General features: G+C 42.5%; 2 protein-coding genes across 6 annotated transcripts in view; one reads left to right on the forward strand and one right to left on the reverse strand.

Moving 5' to 3' along the window:
- IBA57 (iron-sulfur cluster assembly factor IBA57) overlaps positions 1-21,836 on the reverse strand; it is a 78,699-nt gene that overhangs the window by 6,638 nt on the left and 50,225 nt on the right. The window contains exons 4-5 of one of the 5 annotated variants that reach the window (XR_014261836.1): positions 5,511-5,593; positions 607-755 (exon numbers count right to left, since the gene is read on the reverse strand). The exons of 2 other annotated variants lie outside the window; for them this stretch is intronic. Coding sequence is in view for 2 of the 3 variants with exons in the window: in XM_082455135.1 (XP_082311261.1) it covers positions 4,965-5,006; positions 5,511-5,593 (125 nt within the window). In the remaining variant the exon portion in view is untranslated. Of the gene's footprint in view, positions 1-606; positions 756-4,070; positions 5,007-5,510; positions 5,594-21,836 lie in introns of those variants that run through there. 2 more of the 5 variants (XM_082455135.1, XM_082455132.1) reach the window with 2 other exon arrangements.
- Positions 1,572-4,748, forward strand: LOC309656984 (ATP synthase subunit beta, mitochondrial-like; the record flags this gene model as incomplete). Its single annotated transcript, XM_082453979.1, is given in 3 exon segments — positions 1,572-1,614; positions 3,589-4,187; positions 4,191-4,748. Coding segments are annotated over 3 exon segments (1,200 nt in total).

The raw sequence follows: 21,836 nt of genomic DNA on the forward strand, positions 1-21,836 counted from the left end.
TCTGAGGAGTGACACCAAAGGCTTCACACTGACGGGGAATAGACTTACTAAAAGAGGCTAGCTGTATCACTAAGCAAATAAATAGGCAAACAACTGCAAAAACAAGCCCAGAGAAAAAGTAGGGGAATCAGTATCCAGAGTTACCAAAATATATTACCTAAAACATCTGGCTTTCAACGAAAAATTTGAGACATGCAAAGAACAGCAAAGTGACCCCTATGCAGGAAAAAAATAACAGACAACAGAAACTGTGAGAGGGACCAGATGTTGTACTTAACAAACAAAGTTTCACAGAAGCTATCATAACTGTTCAAAGAACTTAAGGAAGCCATGCTGAAAGAAGTAAAGGAAGGTTTCATGATGATGTCTCATTAAATAGAGAACAGCAGTAAAAAGATAGAAATTATAAAATGAAACACACACTAGGGGGGTCCAATGGTAGATGTCAATGGCAAAAGAAAGAATACATGAACTTGAAGACAGAGTCTGATGAGACTATGCAATCCGAAAAACAGGGAGAATAAAGAATGAAGAAAAATAGACATTCTTAGAGAAATGTGGGACACCATTAAGTGCACTAATATACGCACAATAAAAACAACTCACCACATACAAGAGAAGCCCAATATGATTTACAGCTTATTTCTCATCAGAAACCATGACTGCTACAAGGCAGTGGAGATAGGTAGCAAAGAGTGGACTTCCTGGGTAAATCATTATCTGCTGCCAAAACAGCGTATCAAACAAAACAGGATCTTAAAAAACGCCAAATCAGAACATTAAAGTAAATACAACATGCTTGAAATTATGTTACTATTATTCAAATTAGTAACTATCATTAAAATTGATTTCAAATCCTGAGCAATGCTTTAGGCCACCTGCTGGGGGAATTGTAATGCTATTGGTTAAATTCTAGAAATTCTCTCATCAGTCCTGGAGGTTTTTTCACAGTGTTCAAGAGGAATTCAGTTGTGATGACTAACTTGGGTGAAAGTCCAAAAATGATCCTGTACTTTGAGAGTTTCAGGAAGCAACACTGATATAAGAATTTAAAAAATTTAGGGACTTCCCTGGTGGCGCAGTGGTTAAATCCGCCTGCCAATGCAGGGGGCAGGGGTTCAAGACCTGGTCCAGGAAGATCCCACATGCTGAGGAGCAACTAAGCCCATGCACCACAGCTACTAAGCCTGTGCTCTAGAGCCCGCGAGCCACAACTACTGAAGCCCACGTGCCTAAAGCCCATGCTCCGCAACAAGAGAAGCCACCGCAATGAGAAGCCCGTGCACTGCAATGAAGAGTAGCCCCCACTCGCTGCAACTACAGAAAGCCCACGTGCAGCAACAGAGACCCAACGCAGCCAATAAATAAATAAATATAAATAAATAAATTTATTTATTTTTTAAAAAAAGAATTTAAACAATTTAAAGTGATACAAGGATTTTAATAATATATCCTGTATCCACTGAAATAAATGTCAGGGAATGTATGTGAAAAACATTTTTTTGGCCCAAAAGTATTTGCCAAACCTTTGAAAAGGCTTGTGGAAGATCTTTTTGACGTGTCCAAGGAAAATGAACTTCTGGGTGCCCTTGTACTGGTGTCAGCAGTACAGTTGTGAGCCCTCCCTCCCTGTCTCATGGTTTAAAATTAGAGCCCATGGGGCTTGGGAGTCACCATGGAACTGCCTCCTGCCCCCAACAGCTGCCTTCCCTCCCTGCAAATGCTAATATTAGGGCTGCACAAATTCCTAGAGTAGAAATTAAGGGCCACAATTAACTGGGTGACTTAACGTGGCAATCTTGCCCTTTTATCATGGTTAGAAACTGGACCTTTTCACAGCCATGGCTTTGCTACAAAGTCACTCAGTTTCTTCAGCTCAACCCCCATATCTTTGGCCTTTCCAAAGAGCTTCAAGACTCCAACTTATTTTCTCCTGGGCATTACATTCTGGGCATCAGTTCATATAACATCCTTGTCATCTCGGCCCAGGGCTGTGCTGGACATGCTCTGGACAAAGTCATTTCTAGGGCATACCACAAAGCTGTTCCAGGGCCTCCATGTGGTCACTGTTGGACCTTCAATGGCCAAAGCCAAGGTTAACACATATAAAAGGGTCACAAGAACAGAGAAAGCTGTCCAAGCAAGAAACAGACCCTATTTTTCTAACCACTGACTCTTGGATGTGAGAGCTCAATTAGGAAGCTGTAGTAATCAAGACAAGACAGTGGCTCAAGAATAGAATAGAAGAAAAGAGAAGAATAGAGAGCCTGGAAACTGGCCTGCGCACATTCAGACACTGAGATGTCCCTACAGAGGACTGGGAAGAATTTTCTAGACAACCAGCTCTCCTCTGAAAAAAATGAAAGCGAGATCACTACTTTGCACCTATCATGGGATGAATGGTATCCCCAGAGAAAGATATGTCAAAGTCCTTACCCCCAGAATCTGTGCATGGGAGCTATTTAGAGGTAGAGTCTTTGCAGATGCAATCAAATCAAGAGGTCATTAGTATGGGCCCCAACCCAATAACTAGTATCCTTATAAGGGGAAATGTAGACCCAGAGGCAAACATGCCTGAGGGAAGATGATGTAGGAACACAAAGGAAGAAGCCCTTGTGAAGACAAAGGCAGAGATTGTAGTGATACAGTCACAAGTCCAGACCTCCTGGGGCACCAGGAGCTGAAAGAGGCAGAAAGCATCCTTCCCTAGAGCCTCTGGAGGGAGCTTGACCCACTGACACTTTGACTTTGTACTTCTCTAGGAGAATAAATTTCTGGTGTTTTAAAGCCACCCAATTTGTGGTAATTTATTACAGCAGCCCTAGGAAACTAATATAGTGTCATACACAAAATTCAAGTGGATTAAACATGGAATTACCATATGACCCTTTAATTCCATTCCTAGGTATGTACTCAAGAAAACTGAAGCATGTCGACACAAAAACTTTCACAGCAACTATTCACAATAGCCAAAAAGTGGAAAAAACCCAAATGTCCATTAACTGATTAACTGATGAATGGATAAACAAAATGTGCTCTATCCTTACAATTGAATACTATTCAGTCATAAAAAGGAATAAAATACTGAAACATGTACAATGTGGATTAATTTTGAAAACATTATGCTCAGTTAGAGAAGGCAGACACAAAAGGCCATATACTATATGATTCCTTCATATGAAATGTTCAGAACAGGCAAATCCAGAGACAGAAAGTGGATTAGTGGTTACCAGGGTCTGAGGGAGGAGAATGGGGAGTGACTGCTTAATGGGTATAGAGTTTCCTTTTGAGGTGATGAAAATGTTTTTTGTTTTTGTTTTTAATTTATTTATTTATGGCTGTGTTGGGTCTTCGTTTCTCTGCGAGGGCTTTCTCTAGTTGTGGCAAGTGGGGGCCACTCTTCATCGCGGTGCGCAGGCCTCACTATCGCGGCCTCTCTTGTTGCGGAGCACAGGCTCCAGACGCGCAGGCTCAGTAATCGTGGCTCACGAGCCCAGTTGATCCGCGGCATGTGGGATCTTCCCAGACCAGGGCTCGAACCCCTGTCCCCTGCATTGGCAGGCAGATTCTCAACCACTGCGCCACCAGGGAAGCCCAACATCATTGGAGAACCTATTGATGAGAGAGGTCCCATTGAAACCAAACAATTTGCTGCTGTTCATGCTGAGGCTCCTGAATTCATGGAGATGAGTGCTGAGCAGGAAATTCTTGCTACTGGTATCAAGGTTGTGGATCTGCTGCCTCCCTATGCCCAGGGTGGCAAAATTGGGCTCTTTGGTGGTGCTGGAGTTGGCAAGACAGTACTGATCATGGAGTTAATCAACAATGTTGCAAAAGCCCATGGTGGTTACTCTGTATTTGCTGGTGTTGGTAAGAGGACCCACGAGGGCAATGACTTATACCATGAAATGACTGAGTCTGGTGTTATCAACTTAAAAGATGCTACCTGCAAGGTCGGGCTGGTGTATGGTCAAATGAATGAACCGCCTGGTGCTCGGGCCCGGGTAGCTCTGACTGGTCTGACTGTAGCTGAATACTTCAGAGAACAAGAAGGTCAAGATGTATTGCTGTTTATTGATAACATCTTTTGCTTCACCCAGGCTGGCTCAGAGGTGTCTGCTTTATTGGGCAGAATCCCTTCTGCAGTGGGTTATCAGCCTACCCTGGCCACTGACATGGGTACCATGTAGGAAAGAATCGCCACCACCAAAAAGGGATCTATCCCCTCTGTACAGGCTATCTACGTGTCTGCTGATGACTTGACTGACCCTGCCCCTGCCACTACCTTTGCCCGTTTGGATGCTACCACTGTGCTGTCCCGTGCTATCGCTGAACTGGGCAGAAAGCTAGCTGTGTATCCTCTGGACTCCACCTCTCACATCATGGATCCCAACATTGTTGGCAATGAGCATTATGATGCTGCCTGTGGGGTGCAAAAGATCCTACGGGACTACAAATCCCTCCAGGACATCATTGCCATCCTGGGTATGGATGAACTTTCTGAGGAAGACAAGTTAACTGTGTCCCATGCATGGAAAATACAGCGTTTCTTGTCTCAGCCATTTCAGGTGGCTGAGGTCTTTACTGGTCATATGGGGAAGCTGGTACCCCTAAAGAAGGCCATCAAAGGATTCCAGAAGATTTTGGCAGGTGAATATGACCATCTCCCAGAACAGGCCTTCTATATGGTGGGACCCATTGAAAGAGCTGTGGCAAAAGCTGATAAGCTGGCTGAGGAGCACTCGTGAGGGGGTCCTTTTGGCAAACTAAGTACTCATCCTCCGTGCTGTCCCTCTCCTTGCCCCTAATCCAAAAATCACAGTTTCCTCTGTAAGCCACGTGAGAGCCGAGACTGAAGACATTGTGTTCTGTCTGAGGAGTATTTAAGGTTTACAATAAAATGTACATCCCTCAAAAAAAAAAAAAAAAAACCAACACATGAGAATTCCTTGGCGGTCCAGTGGTTAAGACTTGGCGCTTTCACTGCTGGGGCCTGGGTTTGATCCCTGGTCAGGGTGTTAAGATCCCGCAAGCCATGTGGTGCAGCCAAAAAAAAAAAAAACACGAAATTTTTAGAAGAAAATTGAGAACATATATATGCAAAAATTTCTTGAACAAAACATAAGACAACAGACATCTTAAAAGGAAAATAATTGTTTTGACTACATTCAAATTCATGATGGGGAATTCCCTGGCAGTCTAGTGGTTAGGACTCCACACTTTCAGTGCAGTGGCCTGGGTTCATTCCCTGATCAGGGAACTAAGATCCTGCAAGCCGTGCAGCGTGGCCAAAATAATAACAATAAAATAAAATTCATGATGGCTGCCCAAAAGAAGATACCAAAAACAAACTTCAGAAAGGATGCCTGCCACATATGTGATTTGCAGGAATTCTTACACATGTGCACTACAATACAGATACAAGGATGTCCAAGGTGGTACATGGCAGCAAAATATTGTCAACAAACTCAATTGCCAGGGGGGAGAATCAAATAAATTGCAGGACATACCTGGCGAACGCAGGATGCAGTCATAGAAAGAATGCAAGAGGTCCTCACCCACTGACATGGGAAGACACCAGTATCAGGGTTCTCTAGAGAGACAAAACCAACACGCACACATACATGCATCTGAGTTGGCAAACTGGAGACCCACGGGAGCCAATATTCTAGTCCAAGTCCAAGGACAGAAGACTGATGTCCAGCTCAAATAGACAAGAAGAGTTGCCTCTTCCTCCACCTGTTTGTTCTATTCAGGCCTTCAAATGATTGGATGAGGCACACCCACAATGGGGAGGGCCATTTGCTTTATACAGTCCACCAATTCAAGGTTAACCTCATCCAGAAACACCCTCACAGACACTCCCAGAATCATGTTGGGCCAAATGTTTGGGGTCCCTGTGGCCTACTCAAGTTGACACATGAAATTAGCCTTCACAACACATGTACCCAGTGCAGAAATGTGAGTTGCGGAACATAGAGGACACAATTCCATTTAAGCTTGGAAAAGTACAACACAAAACACTGTGTGTGGGTACAAACATACAAATAAATCTATGTCTGTAAGTGCACAGAATTGTCTGAAAGTGAGCACAGATGGCTGATTATGGTGACTTTCAGGAGGGTGGAAGGGAGGACACAGGCTTTTCACTCTATGTGCTTCTGTGCCATTAAATTGTATTCAACAGGCACACATCCCATTTGCAGTTAAAAAATAACAATAAGGTAAGTTTTAAAAGAGGAAAGCAAAGCCAATGGGCTTTGCTCATGGAACTCCACAAGGGAGATCTTCCAGGAGATGCAGCCCTGGGCAGAGGGAGCCAAGCGTGACAAGGAGAGGGGGCCTGAACAGCAGAATCCTGGAGAACTCAGTCAGGAAGAGATGTTAGGAGGGCCAAAGCCAGGAGAAGACCCAGAGCTGCCTAAATTGGTGTTTTGTGTCCCAACTCTGAACAGTGTGGACAGCATGCAGCCTGGCTCATGAGAACAAAGAAAACCTGTAACAACAGGAGAAGCAGCAGCCCCCCAAGTGTGCTGTGCAGGAGGCCGAGCCTGAGCAGGGCTGGGGTGAGGGTTAGGGTAAGAGTCATGGCCAGGCCAAGGTGAGGGCCACAGTGAGGGTCATGGTAATGGTCAAGGTAAGGGCCATAGTGAGGGCCACAATGAGGGCCAAGGCAAGGGCTATGGTGAAGATCAAGGTGAAAGCCAACTGATGGCTATGGTGAGGGTCACCAGGAAGGCCAAGGTGAAGGCCACAAGGCTGGTCCATCTGGGCTGATGGCAGAAGTAGCCTCATTGCAGTAGTGAGTGCCAGGCCTGGGGTTCAGGCATTCCCCTTCACCCTGCACTTTTCAACCTGCCTTCAGAGTTGTTTCTTTCAATGAAGTCTTAATCAGAGCTCAAATATAAAAAGCTGATCAGAGTAGAAATATTATAGTGCCGTGGTTCTCAAAGTGTGGTCCCACCAACTTGTGGGTCCCTGAAACCCTTTCAAGACACCTAGCAGTACGGACAGTTTCCATGTTGCCTCTTTCACTCTCACTCTCTCACCAGTGTGACATTGTCCCAAGGCTGCAGGACCCCAGAGCAGAGAATTCAGCTGTCCTGTATGAAGCTGGGTATTAAAGAGATTTGCACACTAATAAATGCCACTCTTGTCTCTACATTTTGTTTTTTGTTGGTTTTAGAAAATACAGGGGTTTTCCATTAAAAATATGTTATTTATATTAACATATAATGGGCTTATTATTATTTTAAATGAATTAATAAACATTTAAAATTTTCTCAGTTTTGATATCAATAGATTTATCACACAGGAACTAAAGCTCTTTGAGGTCTGTGGGAAAGTTTTTAGGAGTTAAAATAATTCTGAGGCTGAAAAGCTCCCAGGGAATCCCTGATTGGTGCAGGACATAAGTCTAAAGCAACAGCACTAAACAAGAAAGAACACAATGATTTTGAGCAACAGAGTTCAAGACTCACAGTTCATAAACTAATGGCTGTGGGTGCGAGTGTAGAAATAGACCCAGAGTTAACGTACATATGTGTGTGTATACATGCACACATGCATATACGTATTCTGGCCAAACAGAAAAGATTTGGGGGATGAATAACAACAAGAAAAATCTAAATAATGCTTTTCATTAGAAACACACCTAAAACATAAGGATATTAAAAAGTTCAAAGAAAAAGAACAGAAAAATACAGAAAAGGCAAATATTACCCAAAAGAAAACTGATGCAGCTATATTACCAGCAAACAAAATTGGCTTTGTGGGAAAATAGTAACTGAAGTTCAGAGGTCATTTGAAAAGGTTCAATTCAGCAGGCAGCCATAAACTTCAAAGGAAAGGCATAACATAGTTGATGTCCTCTGACCAGAATGTTAAAATTCAGCAACAACAAAACAAAGACAAGCTCCATTCATTTAGATATCACCTCTAAATAACTCAAGGGCTAAAAAAATTGCAATGGAAATTTTTAAATATTTAGAACCAAAATGTATCAAAAACATGGCCTGTCAAACCAATGGGATACTGTTGAGAAAGAAACAGCCTTAACAGCTTAGAGTAGAAGAAAAGAAAGGCCAAAATCTAAAAGTTAATCATCTAATTTCAGAAGCTAGGAAAAGAATCATCAAACCAACACAGAGAACATATAAGGAATGAAAGAATAATGATAAGAACAGAAATTAATGAATAAAGAGTAAAGAGAAACCAGAGAGGATAAATAAAACTACATGTTGCTTCCTTGACAAACCTTTGTCAAGACTGACCAAGAAAAGGAGATGGCACAAATAGCCTACATTAGGAATGAAACGATAGCAGAATTACAAACACTGCACAGATTGAAAAGATAAGAAGATTCAAACTGTATTACAAAGCTATAGTAATTGAAACAGCAATGGTACTGGCATTTTAAAAAAAGACCAGTGGAACAGAATCAAGAGCCCAGAAGTAAACTCTCACATCTGCAGTCAACTAATCTTTGACAAGAGCATCAAGAACACACAATAGAGAAAGGACAGTTTCTTCAATAAATGTGGTTGGGAAAACTGGACATCCACATGCAAAAGAATGAAAATGAACCACTATCTTACATCATACACAATAATTACCTCAAAATGGATTAAAGGCATAAATATAAGACCTGAAACCATAAAACTCCTAGAAGAAAGCATAGGAAAATTTCTCCTTGGTCTTAGCAATGATTTTTTGAGTGACACCTAAAGCACAAACAACAAAAGCAAAAACAAACAAGTGGGACTATATCAAACTAGAAACTGCTGTATAGCAAAGGAAACAATCAATAAATTGAAAAGACAACCTACAGAATGGGAGAAAATATTTATAAACCATATATCTGATAAGGGGTTAATATCCAAAATATATAATGAATTCACAACTCAATAGCAAAAAACCACAAACAATCTGATTAAAAACTGGCAAAGGACTTGAAGACATGTTTCCAAAGAAGACATACAGATGGCCAACAGACACATGAAAAGATGCTCAGCATCACTAATCATCACAAAAATATGAATCAAAACCACGAGATATCACCTCACACCTGTTAGAATGGCTACCATCCAACTACAAGAGATAACAAATGTTGGTGAGGATGTGGAGAAAAGGGAACCCCTGTGCACTGTTGATCAGAATGTAAATTGGTGCAGCACTGTAGAAAACAGTAGGGTGGACTCTCAAAAATTAAAAATAGAACTACCATATGATCCAGCACTTCCGCTACTGGGTATTTATCCAAAGAAAACAAAATCGACATCTCAAAGAGATATCTGCACCTCCATGTTCATTGCAGCAGCATTATTCACAATAGTCAGGACATGGAAATTACCCAAGAGTCTACCGACTGATGAATGGATAAATAAATTTGGTATGCATATACAATGAAATACTATTCAGCCAAAAAGAAAGAAGGAAATCCCGCCATTTGTGACAAAATGAATGAAGCTGGAGGGCATCATGATACGTGAAATAAGTCAGAAAGAGAAAGACAAATACTGTATGGTATCACTTATATGTGGAATCTTAAAAAAAATTTTTTTTAAGTTGAGCTCATAGTAACAGAGAATAGAATGATGGTTGGTAGGTGTTGTGAGGATGGAGGAAAAGAGGAGATATTGGTTAAAATGTACAAATGTTCAGTTATAAGATTTTTTTTAATGAACAGCATGATTTTTTTAAAAAATAGGATATTTTCCAAAACTCATTGGATTGTGTATTTTAAATGGATGCAGTTTATTACATATCAACTATACTTTATTATAGATTATTTTTAAAGCAGTATAATATTATGAACAATGTTATTACAACAATTTGAAAACTTAGATGTTATGGATAAATTCCTAGAAAACACAATCATCATTTCAATTCATATCCCCCCAAAAATCAATAAACTTTAACAACCAGTCATGATTTTTTAAAAAACTTAGCAAACTAGGACTTCCAGTTATAAGAACTATCTTAACCTGAAAAGGGATATCTACCAAAAAATCTCAGCAACAATCAGACCAAGTGATAAAATCACAATGGCATCTCTCTTAAGATCAAAAATGGGGTGTGGTACCACATCTCTACCCAACTCAATCCATCATAGAAAGACATGGAAAAAGGTAGAGGTGTAGGGATTGCAAGAAAGAAACAAAATTCTCGTTCACCTCAGATTATATGATTGTCTACAGAAAAAGCTCCAAATCACTTACAGAAAAGACTCATTTGCAAATTTATTTCTATACATCTGTGAACAAAAATTTACATAAATGCAGTTTCACAAGGATACCATTTGCAACAGTATCAAAATTATTTTTAACAACACATGAACAAATTTAACGAAAGATATATAAGAACTTTAGGAAAATTATACAACTGTTGTGAAAGACATCAAAGTAGGCCTAAACAAATGGAGAGATACATGATGTTCATGGATTTGAAAATTCAATAACACTAAGATGGCAGTTTCCCCAACTTGACCTACAAATTTAATGCAATGTTGAGCAAAATGCTATTGTGTGTGTGTGTGTGCACAAGTGTGTGTGAACAGATTGTAAACAATCTGACTCTAAAATTCACATAAATAATCAAAGTGCCAAGAATAGCCAAGATGCTAGTAAAGTTGCAGGAAGCAAAATCAACATACAGAAATTTGTTGCATTTCTATATACTAATAACAAACTATCTGAAAGAGAAATTAAGAACACAGTTCCATGTACAATTGAACCAAAAAGAAAAAAATACCTGGAAATAAATTTAACCAACAAAGTGAAAGACCTGTACACTGAAAACAATAACACACTGATGAAAACAAAGTTGAAGAAGACAACAAATAAATGGAAAGATAGTCCATGCTCACGGGTTGCAAAAAATAATATTATTAAAATACCCATACCCAAAGCAATCTATAGATTCAATGCAATCCCTATTTTTTAAAAAATCCAATGGAGTTTTTCACAGAAACAGAACAAACAATCCTAAAATTCGTATGGAACCCAAAAGACACCAAATAGCCAAAGCAATCTTTGAGAAAGAAGATCAAAGCTGGAGGCATCACACTCCCTGATTTCAAACTATAGTAAAAGCTATAGTAATCAAAACAGTAGGATAGGGCTTCCCTGGTGGCGCAGTGGTTGAGGTTCTGCCTGCCGATGCAGGGGACACGGGTTCGAGCCCTGCTCTGGGAGGATCCCACATGCCGCGGAGCAACTGGGCCCGTGGGCCACAATTACTGAGCCTGCGCATCTGGAGCCTGTGCTCCGCAACAAGAGGGGCCGCGATGGTGAGAGGCCCGCGCACCACGATGAAGAGAGGTCCCCGCTTGCCACAACTAGAGAAAGCCCTCGCACGGAAACGAAGACCCAACACAGCCATAAAAAAAAAATTATAAAATAAAATAAAAAAATCAATAGGGGGAGAGGAATTCAGGTGAAAGGGAAAAAAAAAACAAAAAAAAAAAACAGTAGGATAAAGCCATAAAAACAGACACATAGATCAATGGAACTGTGTAGAGAGCCCAGGAATAATTAATTTATGACAAAGGAGCTGAGAATATATATGCGGAAAGGACAGTCTCTTTAGTAAATGGTGTTGGGAAAACTGGACAGCCACATGCAAAAGAATAAAACTGGACCACTGTCTTACACCATACACAGAAATTAACTCAAAATGGATTAAAGACATAAATATAAGACCTGAAACTCTTAGAATAAGACATAGGCAGTAAGCTCCTTGACACTGGATTTAGCAATGATTTTTTGGATTTGACACCAAAAGCAAAGGCAACAAAAGCAAGAATAGACAAGTGGGACGACATTGAACTAAAAAGCTTCTGCACAGCAAATGAAACCATCAACAAAATGAAAAGGCAATCTACTGATTGGGAGAAAATATTTTCAAATCATATATCTGATAAGGGGTTAATATCCTAAATATATAAAGAACTCATACAACTCAATGGCAAAAACAAACAATCCAATTTAAAAGTGGGCAGAGGATCTAAATAGATATTTTTCCAAAGAAGACAGACAGATGACCAAAAATACACATGAAAAGATGCTCAACATCACTAATCATTAGGGAAATACAAATCAAAACTACAGTGAGATATCACCTCTCACCTGTTAGAATGGCAATTATCAAAAAGACAAGAAATAAAAAGTATTGGCAAAGATGTGGTGAAAACAGAATCCTTGTGCGCTGTTGGTGAGAATGTAAATCTGTGCAGTTGCTGTGGAAAACAGCATAGAGATTCCTCAAAAAAATTAAAAATAGAACTACCATATATATGATCCAGCAATTCCACTTCTGGGTATTTATCTAAAGAAAATGAAAACTCTAACTCAAATATATATAATGCACCCTCATGTTCACTGCAGCATTATTCACAATAGCCAAGGTATGCAAACAACCTAAGTGTCCATCAACTGATGAATGGATAAAGAAAATGTGGTATTTATATACAATGGAATATTATTCAGCCATAAAAAAGAAAGAAATTTTACTGTTTGCAACAACATGGATAGACCCTGAGAGCATTATGCTAAGTGAGATAAGTCAGGCAGAGAAAGACAAATACTGCATGATCTCACTTATATGTGGAATCTAATTTTTAAAAAAAACAACAAGCTCATAGATACAGAGAACAGATTGGGAGTTGCCAGAGGTGGGGTAGGGGGGTGAAATAGGTGAAGGGAGTCAAAGGGTACAAACATCCAGTTATAAAATAAATAAGTCATGGGGCTATAATGTACACCATGTGACTATAGTTAATAATACTGTATTGCATATTTAAAAGTTGCTAAGGAGGGACTTCCCTGGTGGCACAGTGGTTAAGAATCTGCCTGCCAATGCAGGGGACACGGGTTCGAGCCCTGGTCCGGGAAGATCCCACATACCACAGAACAACTAAGCCCATGAGCCACAACTACTGAGCCTGTGCTCTAGAGCTCACAAGCCACAAATACTGAGCCCACATGCCTGGAGCCCGTGCTCCACAACAAGAGAAGCCACCACAATGAGAAGCCCACGCACTGCAACGAAGAGTAGCCCCCACTCGCTGCAACTAGAGAAAGCCAGCACACAGCAAAGAAGACCCAATGCAGCCAAACATTAATTAATTAATTAATTAATTAATTTTTTAAAATTTTAATAAATAAATAGAATTATCTGCTTAAAAAAAGTTGCTAAGGAAGTAGATCTTGAAAGTTCTCATTACAAGAAAAAATCTGTAACTATATATGGTGATGGATGTTAACTAGATTGTTGTAGTAATCATTTCACAATATATAAAAATATTGAATCATTATATTGTACACCCGAAACTAATATAATGTTGTATGTCAATTATACCCTAATTTAAAAAAAATAGCCAAGATGCTATCTCAAGGTCTTGGCTTGCTATAGAGACATATAAGTTCTAAGAATTAACCTCAAGATGCAGTAATTAAGACAACATGGTACTAGCACAGGGATGGACAGATAGAACACTAGAACATGTGGAGCAGAATGAAAAACCCAGAGACAGACCCACATGGGTAGACCTGTGGGGGTTACCAAGCACACTGTGGGTCAGTGGGAAAAGATGGATTGTTTGGTGAGCAGGGTTGGGACCACTGGTTACATAAACAGGAAAATATTAAAGTTAACCTCCACCTCACACCACACATCAACATCAATGCCAGGTAGATTAAAACCTAAGTGTGAAAAGTACAACAGCAGAAGTTTTAGAATCTGGTATAGGACAGCAACTTCATGACCTCAGAGTGGTGGGAATTTTTAAAGCAAGGTACGAAAAGCATGCACCCTAAAAAAAAATTGAGAAAAGTTAACTGTGTTAAAATTTAAAGCTTCTATCCTAAAAAGACATTTAAAAAGTGAGAATGTTCTGTATATGTCTATTAGGTTCATTTGTCCTAAGGTTCAAATCCAATGTTTCCTTGTTAATTTTCTGTCTGAATGATCTATCCATTGTTGAAAGTGTTGTTATTATTATTATTATTATTATTATTATACAATTATTGTAATGTTGTCCATTTCTCCCTTCAGATCTGTTAGGATTTGCTTAATATATTTAGGTGCTCTGGTGTTGGGTGTGTATATATTTATGATTGTATATATTCTTGATGAATTGACCACATTATCATTATAAAATGACCATCTTTGTCTCATTACCATTTTGGTTTAAAGTCTGTATTATCTGATATAAGTATAACTACCTGCTCTCATTTGGTTTCCATGGAGTATCTTTCCTGACCCCTTCACTTTCAGTCTGTGTGTGTGTGTGTGTCTTTACATCTAAAGTGAGTGTCTTATAGGCAGCATATAGTTGGGTCTCTTTTATATTCATTCAGCCACTCTATGCCTTTTGATTAGAGAATTTAATCTATTTACATTTAAAGTTTGTATTGATAGGTAAGGACTTACTGATGCCATCTTAATTGTTTTCTGGCTGTTTGTAGTTTCCTTGTTCCTTTCTTCCCATCTTACTATCTTCTTTTGTGAATTGATTTTCTATAGTAGTATGCTTAGATTCCTTTTTATTTATCTTTTGTGAATCAACTGTAGGTTTTGCTTTGTGGTTACAACGAAGCTTATATAAAACATCTTTTAGATATAACGGTCTATTTTAAGCTGATAACAACACAATTTCATCCACATACAAAAGCTCTACCCTTTACTCCCCACACCACATTTTTTTTCTTGGTGTCACAATTTACTTTTTTTAATATTGTGTATCCATTAACAAATTGTTATAGCTACATCTATTTTTAACATTTCTGTCCTTTAACCTTTATTCTAGAGTTAAGTTGTTAATACAACACATTACAGCATTAGTGTATCTTAAATATGACTATATACTTACTTTCACCAATGTGTTTTACATTTTCATGTGTTCATGTTACAAATTGGAGGGAAAAAAAGAAAAAGAAAAAATGGTTAGAGACGAGTCCCAAACTGAGAGAAAATATCTGCAAGGCATACAACTGATGATGAACTAGTATTCAAAATTCACACATAACTCTTATAAAAACTAGGAGAAGATAAAGGCCCCCAGAGACAATGAACAAAGGATTGAGACACTGTACAGAAAAGAAACAATGGTGGTTGACTAGCAGAGGATGCACAATACCATTTCCAATTGGAGTATTAAATCAAACTGAAGAAACACTGATTCTGATCCGTCAGCCCCCAACCCAGAACTCCCTTGTGGTAGGATGAACCTACCCTATGGACCCAAAATTTCCTGCATGCACTCCAGCACAGCACTTGTGATGGGCTGCAGGAACAAAAACATATATTGTCGGGACCTCCCTGGTGGTCCAGTGGTAAACAATCTGCCTTCCAATGCAGGGGAATGCAGGTTCGATCCCTGGTCAGGGAACTAAGAGCCCACATGCCGTGGGGCAACTAAGCCCATGCTCCACAACTACTGAGCTCGCGCACCTCAACTAGAGAGCCCACATGCCGCAACTACAGAGCCCACGCACTCTGGAGCCCACACACCACAACTAGAGAGAGAAAAGAAACCTGCACACCACAACTAGAGAGAAGCCTGCGCAATGCAACAAAGAGCCCACGTGCTGCAACCAAAGATACCAAGACCCTGCATATCGCAACTACAACCCAACGCAGCCAAAATTAAAAATTAAAAAATAAAAAATAAACATATATTGTCTTTCTCTAATTACAGTTTCTAAACACTCTCCCTAAACTCCCCACAGTGGTAAGATCATAAACCCAGAGCCTGGCTATGTGTCCCCACGTGGGGGGTCAGGCCCATTCTAGACTGATCATTTCCACCTCTCCTATGGAGGTGATGAAGGTCACATGGAATGCTGTCTAGGATTGTGTTGAAACCTGAATTCCCATATTTACACACCTGTGTTCATAGTAGCATTATTCACAATAGCCAAAAGTTGGAAGCAACCCACATGTCCATCCATGGATGAATGGATAAACAAATTGTGGTCCATCCATTCAATGGAATGTTACTGAACCTTAAAAAGGAAGGAAATTCTGACACGTGCTACAGCATGGATGAACCATGAAGACATTATGCTAAGTCAAATAAGCCAGTTACAAAAGGACAAATACTGAATGATTCCACTTACATGAGTGACTTAGAGGAGTCAAATATTCATGGAGACAGAAAGTAGAAGGGTAGGTACTACAGGCTGGGGGGAATAGAGTTATTGTTTAACATGGACAGGTTTCAGTTTGTGAAGATGAAAAAGTTCTGCAGATGGATGGCGGTGAAGTTTACACAACAATGTAAATGTGGTTGACACTGGAATCTACACTTAAAAATGGTTTAAATGTTAATTGTTACGTTATATATTTTTTACCACAATTTTTACGTAAAAGTTTTTTTTAAAAAACTGAATTGCCATTTTTCACTGATTCCTAGAACAACTTCTTCCTGCTTTTCCAGCCTCCCTCTCCCACTGTCGTCCCCCTACCACCACGTCCCCGTCCCCACCTTCGCCCACTCAGCCAGGTCAGCCGAGGATGTCTCCTGAAGGGATCCTACCTACTTGAGAGCTGACTCACAACTGGGTTCGCTCCCTGACTGTTCCAGGGACTGGAAAACACCACTGAACCCTGCCCCTGCCCCTGCCCCTCCTCTCCTGCCCCCATCCCCCCCAACGCCCACCCCCCCCAATCCCCTCCTATCCTAAGTGCCCTCTCCTGCCTCCAAAATCCCACCCCTGCCACCCCAGTGCCCACCCCCTGCTCCCCAGGCAAGCCCCCATTCCCAAGTACCCGCCTGCACTGGCCCCACTCTCACCCCCATGGAGTAATGCAGTTCACTCTCTCCTGGTCCCTTACCCCACACCCAGGTTGCATCAGGGCAAAGTAAACACCAGAAGCAGCTGATGAAGAAACACGACTTCTGATATAGAGGGGGATAGGGAACAGTGGGGTCCAAGCTGCTTGGACCCCTTGGCCATGTCCACCAGTTACTTTTTGGTGACCTCCAGTCTGGTGGTGCCTATAGAGCCTCCCCCTCCCAGGCAGTGCATTCCTAGCAGAGCCCCTACCCTCCTCCCAGGTAGTCTGTTCTATGACAACTGGTGTACACATACTTGGGCTGCTCCCCAAGGGCCCCAAGGGCAGGGGGGACCCTCAGAGGGGCAGCTAACAGCCTAAGCACCAAGAACAAACCAAAGCTCCACCCACTGCCCGAGCAAGCACCCTCAGGGCCCATGAGGGTGGGCACAGTGGAGCTATGTGTTCCACACCAACTTGGCAAGCAGGGGCATGGGGGCAAGACCTCGCCAGGGACATGTGATCAGGATGCAGGGACATCCCAGGAACTGTGGACCACACCTGGCCACAGCTACTGCCAGGCTGGCCCATGTGGTGTCATCTTCTTACTGAAAGTCAGTAAAACTGTGACCAGAGGGCATTGTTGGCAAAGATTCCCTGATGAGACCTTTAAAGCACTTTATTAGCACTTTAAGGACAGGAGCTCTGAGAACAGAAGATCCACCGTGGGGTGGGTGGACAGGCCCACCATGGCCACACAGAACTTTTGGGGCCAAGACTATCACCCTGCTTCACAGAACAGGTTAGTTCTCCCCAAAATGCTCTGTAAGTCTAATGCAATTCCTATCAGAACCCCAGCAAAATAGAGATCAGCCAAAATCTTAAATTAACTAAAGCTAACTTAATTCTAGAAACTATAACGGTTTGCAGAAGAGCTGCAGATCTGCAGATTTGTTCCCTGAAGCCAAATGCAGCCTGATGCTGATCTGTTGGCTGTCTGAATTCTCCAGTATCTTAGCCCTGCTTTGTGCCCCTTCCCACAACACACACACACACACACACACACACACACACACACACACACACTCTCTTTCCAGAATGCTGTGACCCGCAGTCTGCTTAGTTCAACTATGCTTGTGCATTCTTTCGCTCTCTCCCTCCCTCCCTCTCTCTCTCTCTCTCAGAACTCGGCATTTGCATCTGACTTGATTCTCCCCATAATGATTATATTTCAATGATGGCACTAGATCTGAATTTGCATCACTTGATCTCTGCCATTGGACAGAGCCTGGATGAATTACAAGGTTTGATGCTTGCTGTATTTGTACCCTTACCTACATTTTAAAAATCTACAAGTATTGGGAATTCCCTGGTGGTCCAGTGGTTAGGGCTCCATGCTTCCACTGCAGGGGGCACGGTTTCAATCCTTGGTCTGGAAACTAAGATCCCGCAAGCCACGTGGTGTGGCCAAAAAAATAAAAAATAAATTTTAAAAAATAGGGACTTTCCTAGTGGCGCAGTGGTTAAGAATCTGCCTGCCAGTGCAGGGGACATGGGTTCAATCCCTGGTCCAGGAAGATCTCACATGCCACAGAGCAACTAAGCCTGGGCACCACAACTACTGAGCCTGCACTCTAGAGCCCGCGTGCCACAACTATTGTGCCCATGTGCTACAACGACTGTAGCCCACATGCTCTAGAGCCCACAAGTCACCACTACTGAGCCCGTGTGCTGCAACTACTGAGGCCCATGTGCCTAGAGCCCGTGCTCTGCAACAAGAGAAGCCACCACAATGAGAAGCCTGTGCACTGCAACAAAGAGTAGACCCCACTCACCACAACTAGAGAAAGCCCACACGCAGCAAGGAAGACCCAATGGAGCAAAAAAAAAAAAAGCAAAACCAGCTGGGCTTACTTTCAGGAGACCCAGAGGGTTGTGGGAAATAGAGACTCCACTCTTAAAGGAAGAACATAAAATCTCACATGTGGACTTCCCTGGTGGCAAGTGGTTTAGAATCCGCCTGCCAATGCAGGGGACATGGGTTCGAGCACTGGTCTTGGAAGATCCCACATGCCGCGGAGCAACTAAGCCCATGTGCCACAACTACTGAGCCTGCGCTCTAGGGCCCACAAGCCACAACTACTGAGCCCGCATGCTACAACTACTGAGGCCCGCGCACCTAGAGCCTGTGCTCCGCAACAAGAGAAGCCACTGCAACGAGAAGCCCATGCACCGCAATGAAGAGTAGCCCCCGCTCTCTGCAACTAGAGAAAGCCTGCATACAGCAATGAAGATCCAACACAGCCAAAAACAAACAAACAAAACAAAACAAAATAAACAGAGAATTCCCTGGAGGTGCAGGGGTTAGGACTCCACACTTTCACTGCCAAGGGCACAGGTTCAATCCCTGGTCTGGAAACTAAGATCCTGCAAGCCGTGTGGTGCAGCAAAAACACAAAAACAAACAACAAAAAAAATCTCAAATGCTCCAGGACCCAAGGCAGAAGCAGTAATTTGAAAGGAGCCTGGGTCACCTCACCTGCTGATCTTGGAAAGTCTCCTGGAGAGGCAGAAGGCAACTGGAGCTCACCTGGGGACACAGATAATGGAGGCACCCATTTTGGGGAGCTCCTTCTACCACAAGGACACTGGTGCTGGCAAGTGCCATCTTGGAGTCCTCCCTCTAACTCATTAGCACCAGGATCCAGCCCCATCCACCAGGGGGTCAGCACCAATACTGGGATGCCTCAGGCCAAGCAACTAGCTGGGCAGGAATATAGCACCATCCACTAACGGCAGATGGTCTTAAGACCCCCTGAACCCACAGCTACCCTGGGACACAACCCTCCCCACCATAGGGTCCACTACCCAACCCCACACACCACTGCAAAGGCAATAGCCCCGGGACTCCAAGGGCCCCCCAGTCAGAGACCACAGGACCCAGCTCCACTGACGAGTGGGTAGACACCAGCCCCAGGACCCCTTGGACCCAAGTCCTGCCCGCTAACTCCAGGACCCCTAAGGCCCTGCAGCCAGAAACCCTGGGACCTAGCTCCACCCACCAGTGAGCTGGCACTAGTCCCAGAACACCTGGGCTCCAGCTTCACCCACCAGAAGGATGGCACTAGCCCAAGGACCAGTCTCACACACCAGTGCGCAGACACCAGCCCCACAGCCTGCCGTGGCAGGACCCAGCCTACCCACCAACAGGCTGTAACTAGCCCCAGGAGCCCATGGGCTCTGCCCTCACCCACCAGCAGGCCAATACCAGCTCTAGTACACACTGGATCCATCAGCAAGCTGCCCAAGGATTTGGTTCCACCCACAAGCAGGCCGACTTAAGCTTCAGGACACCATGGACCCCATAGCCAGCTGTGTCAGGAACCAGCCCAGCCCACTAGCAGGACAACACAAGCTCCAAAACCACCAGCTCCCCGCAGCCAGAGACCCCAGGACCCAGCTCTGCCCTCCAGTGGGTTGGCACTAGCAGCAGGACTCAGCTTTGTCCACCAATGGGCAGGCACCAACCCCAGGAACACTCAAGCCCCAGCAGGCAAAGACCAGCTCTAAGATACCCTGGACTCCTGAGCCAGCCACCCAGGATCCAACTGCATGCACCAACAGGTCAGCACCAGCTTTAGGACATTCCAGAGACTGCAGTCAGACAAGTCAAGAAACAGCCCCACACACTGGCAGGCCAACACTAGATCCAGGAAACCTGACCCCAAAACCACCCACCCCAGAACCCAGCTGTACCTACCAGTGAGCCAGCACTAGCCTCAGAACCCTCTGGGGTTCCTCATCCAGCTGCCTGGAGACCAGGCTCTGCCAACCAGCAGCCAGCAGCCTCCTCACAGGCAGAGCCTGGCAACCAACCGACTGGGGGCCAGCCACACTTACCAGACCACCCACACACAAGGGCCTGCCACAACAGAAGGACCCATGAAGGGGCACTCCTAGAGAATATAGCTCTGGTGACCAGAGGGGAGTGCACTGCTGGGTTGCATAGGATGTCTCCTACAAAGGGCCATTTATCCAAGGTCAGGAAACATAACCAACCTACCAGATACATCGAAATAAAAACAGCAAATTAGGCAAAATGAGGCAACAAAGGAACATGTTCCAAATGAAGGACCAAGATAAAATCCCAGAATAAGAACTAAGTGAAGTGGAGATAGGCAATCTACCCAAAAAAGAGTTCAAGGTAATGATCACAAAAATGATCAAAGAACTCGGGAGAAGAATGGATGAAAAGAGTGAGAAGTTAGAAGTTTTTAACAAAGAGTTACAAAATATAAAGGACCAAACAGAGATGAAGAAAACAATAACTGAAATGAAAAATATACTAGAAGGAATTAACAGTAGATTAAATGATACAGAGGAACAGATAAGAGAGCTGGAAGATGAGTGGTGGAAATCACTAAAGCTGAAGAGAAAAAACAATAAAAAGAAATGAGGACAGTTTGAGAGACCTCTGAGACAACATCAAGCATACTAAACATTTGCCTTATAGGGGTCACAGAAGAAGAGAGAGAAAAGAGCAGAGAACATATTTGAAGACAATAGCTGAAAACTTCCCTAACCTGGAAAAGGAAACAGACATCCAGGTCCAGGAAGCACAAACAGTTCCAAACAGTATCAACCCAAAGAGAAGTACACCAAGACACACTGTAATTAAAACGGCAAAAGTTAAAGATAAAGAGAGACTATTAAAAGCAGCACGGAAAAAGCAACAAGTTATGTATAAGGAAACTCCAGGCTATTAGTTGACTTTTCAGCAGAAACTCTGCAGGCCAGAAGGGAGTAGCCCAATATATTTAAAGTGATGAAAGGGGAAAACCTACAACCAAGAATACTCTACCAGGCAAGGCTTTCATTCACATTTGATACAGAGATCAGAAGTTTTACAGATGAGCAAAAGCTAAAAGAGTTCAGCATCAACAAACCAGTTTTACAAAAAATGCTAAAGGGACTTCTCTAAATAAAAAAGAAAAGGCCACAACTAGAAACATGAGAATTGTGAAAGGAAAAACTCATTGGTAAAAGCAAATATAAAG

The sequence above is a fragment of the Balaenoptera physalus genome (assembly GCF_965194825.1).
Source record: "Balaenoptera physalus genome assembly, chromosome: 3".
Lineage (NCBI taxonomy): Eukaryota > Metazoa > Chordata > Mammalia > Artiodactyla > Balaenopteridae > Balaenoptera > Balaenoptera physalus.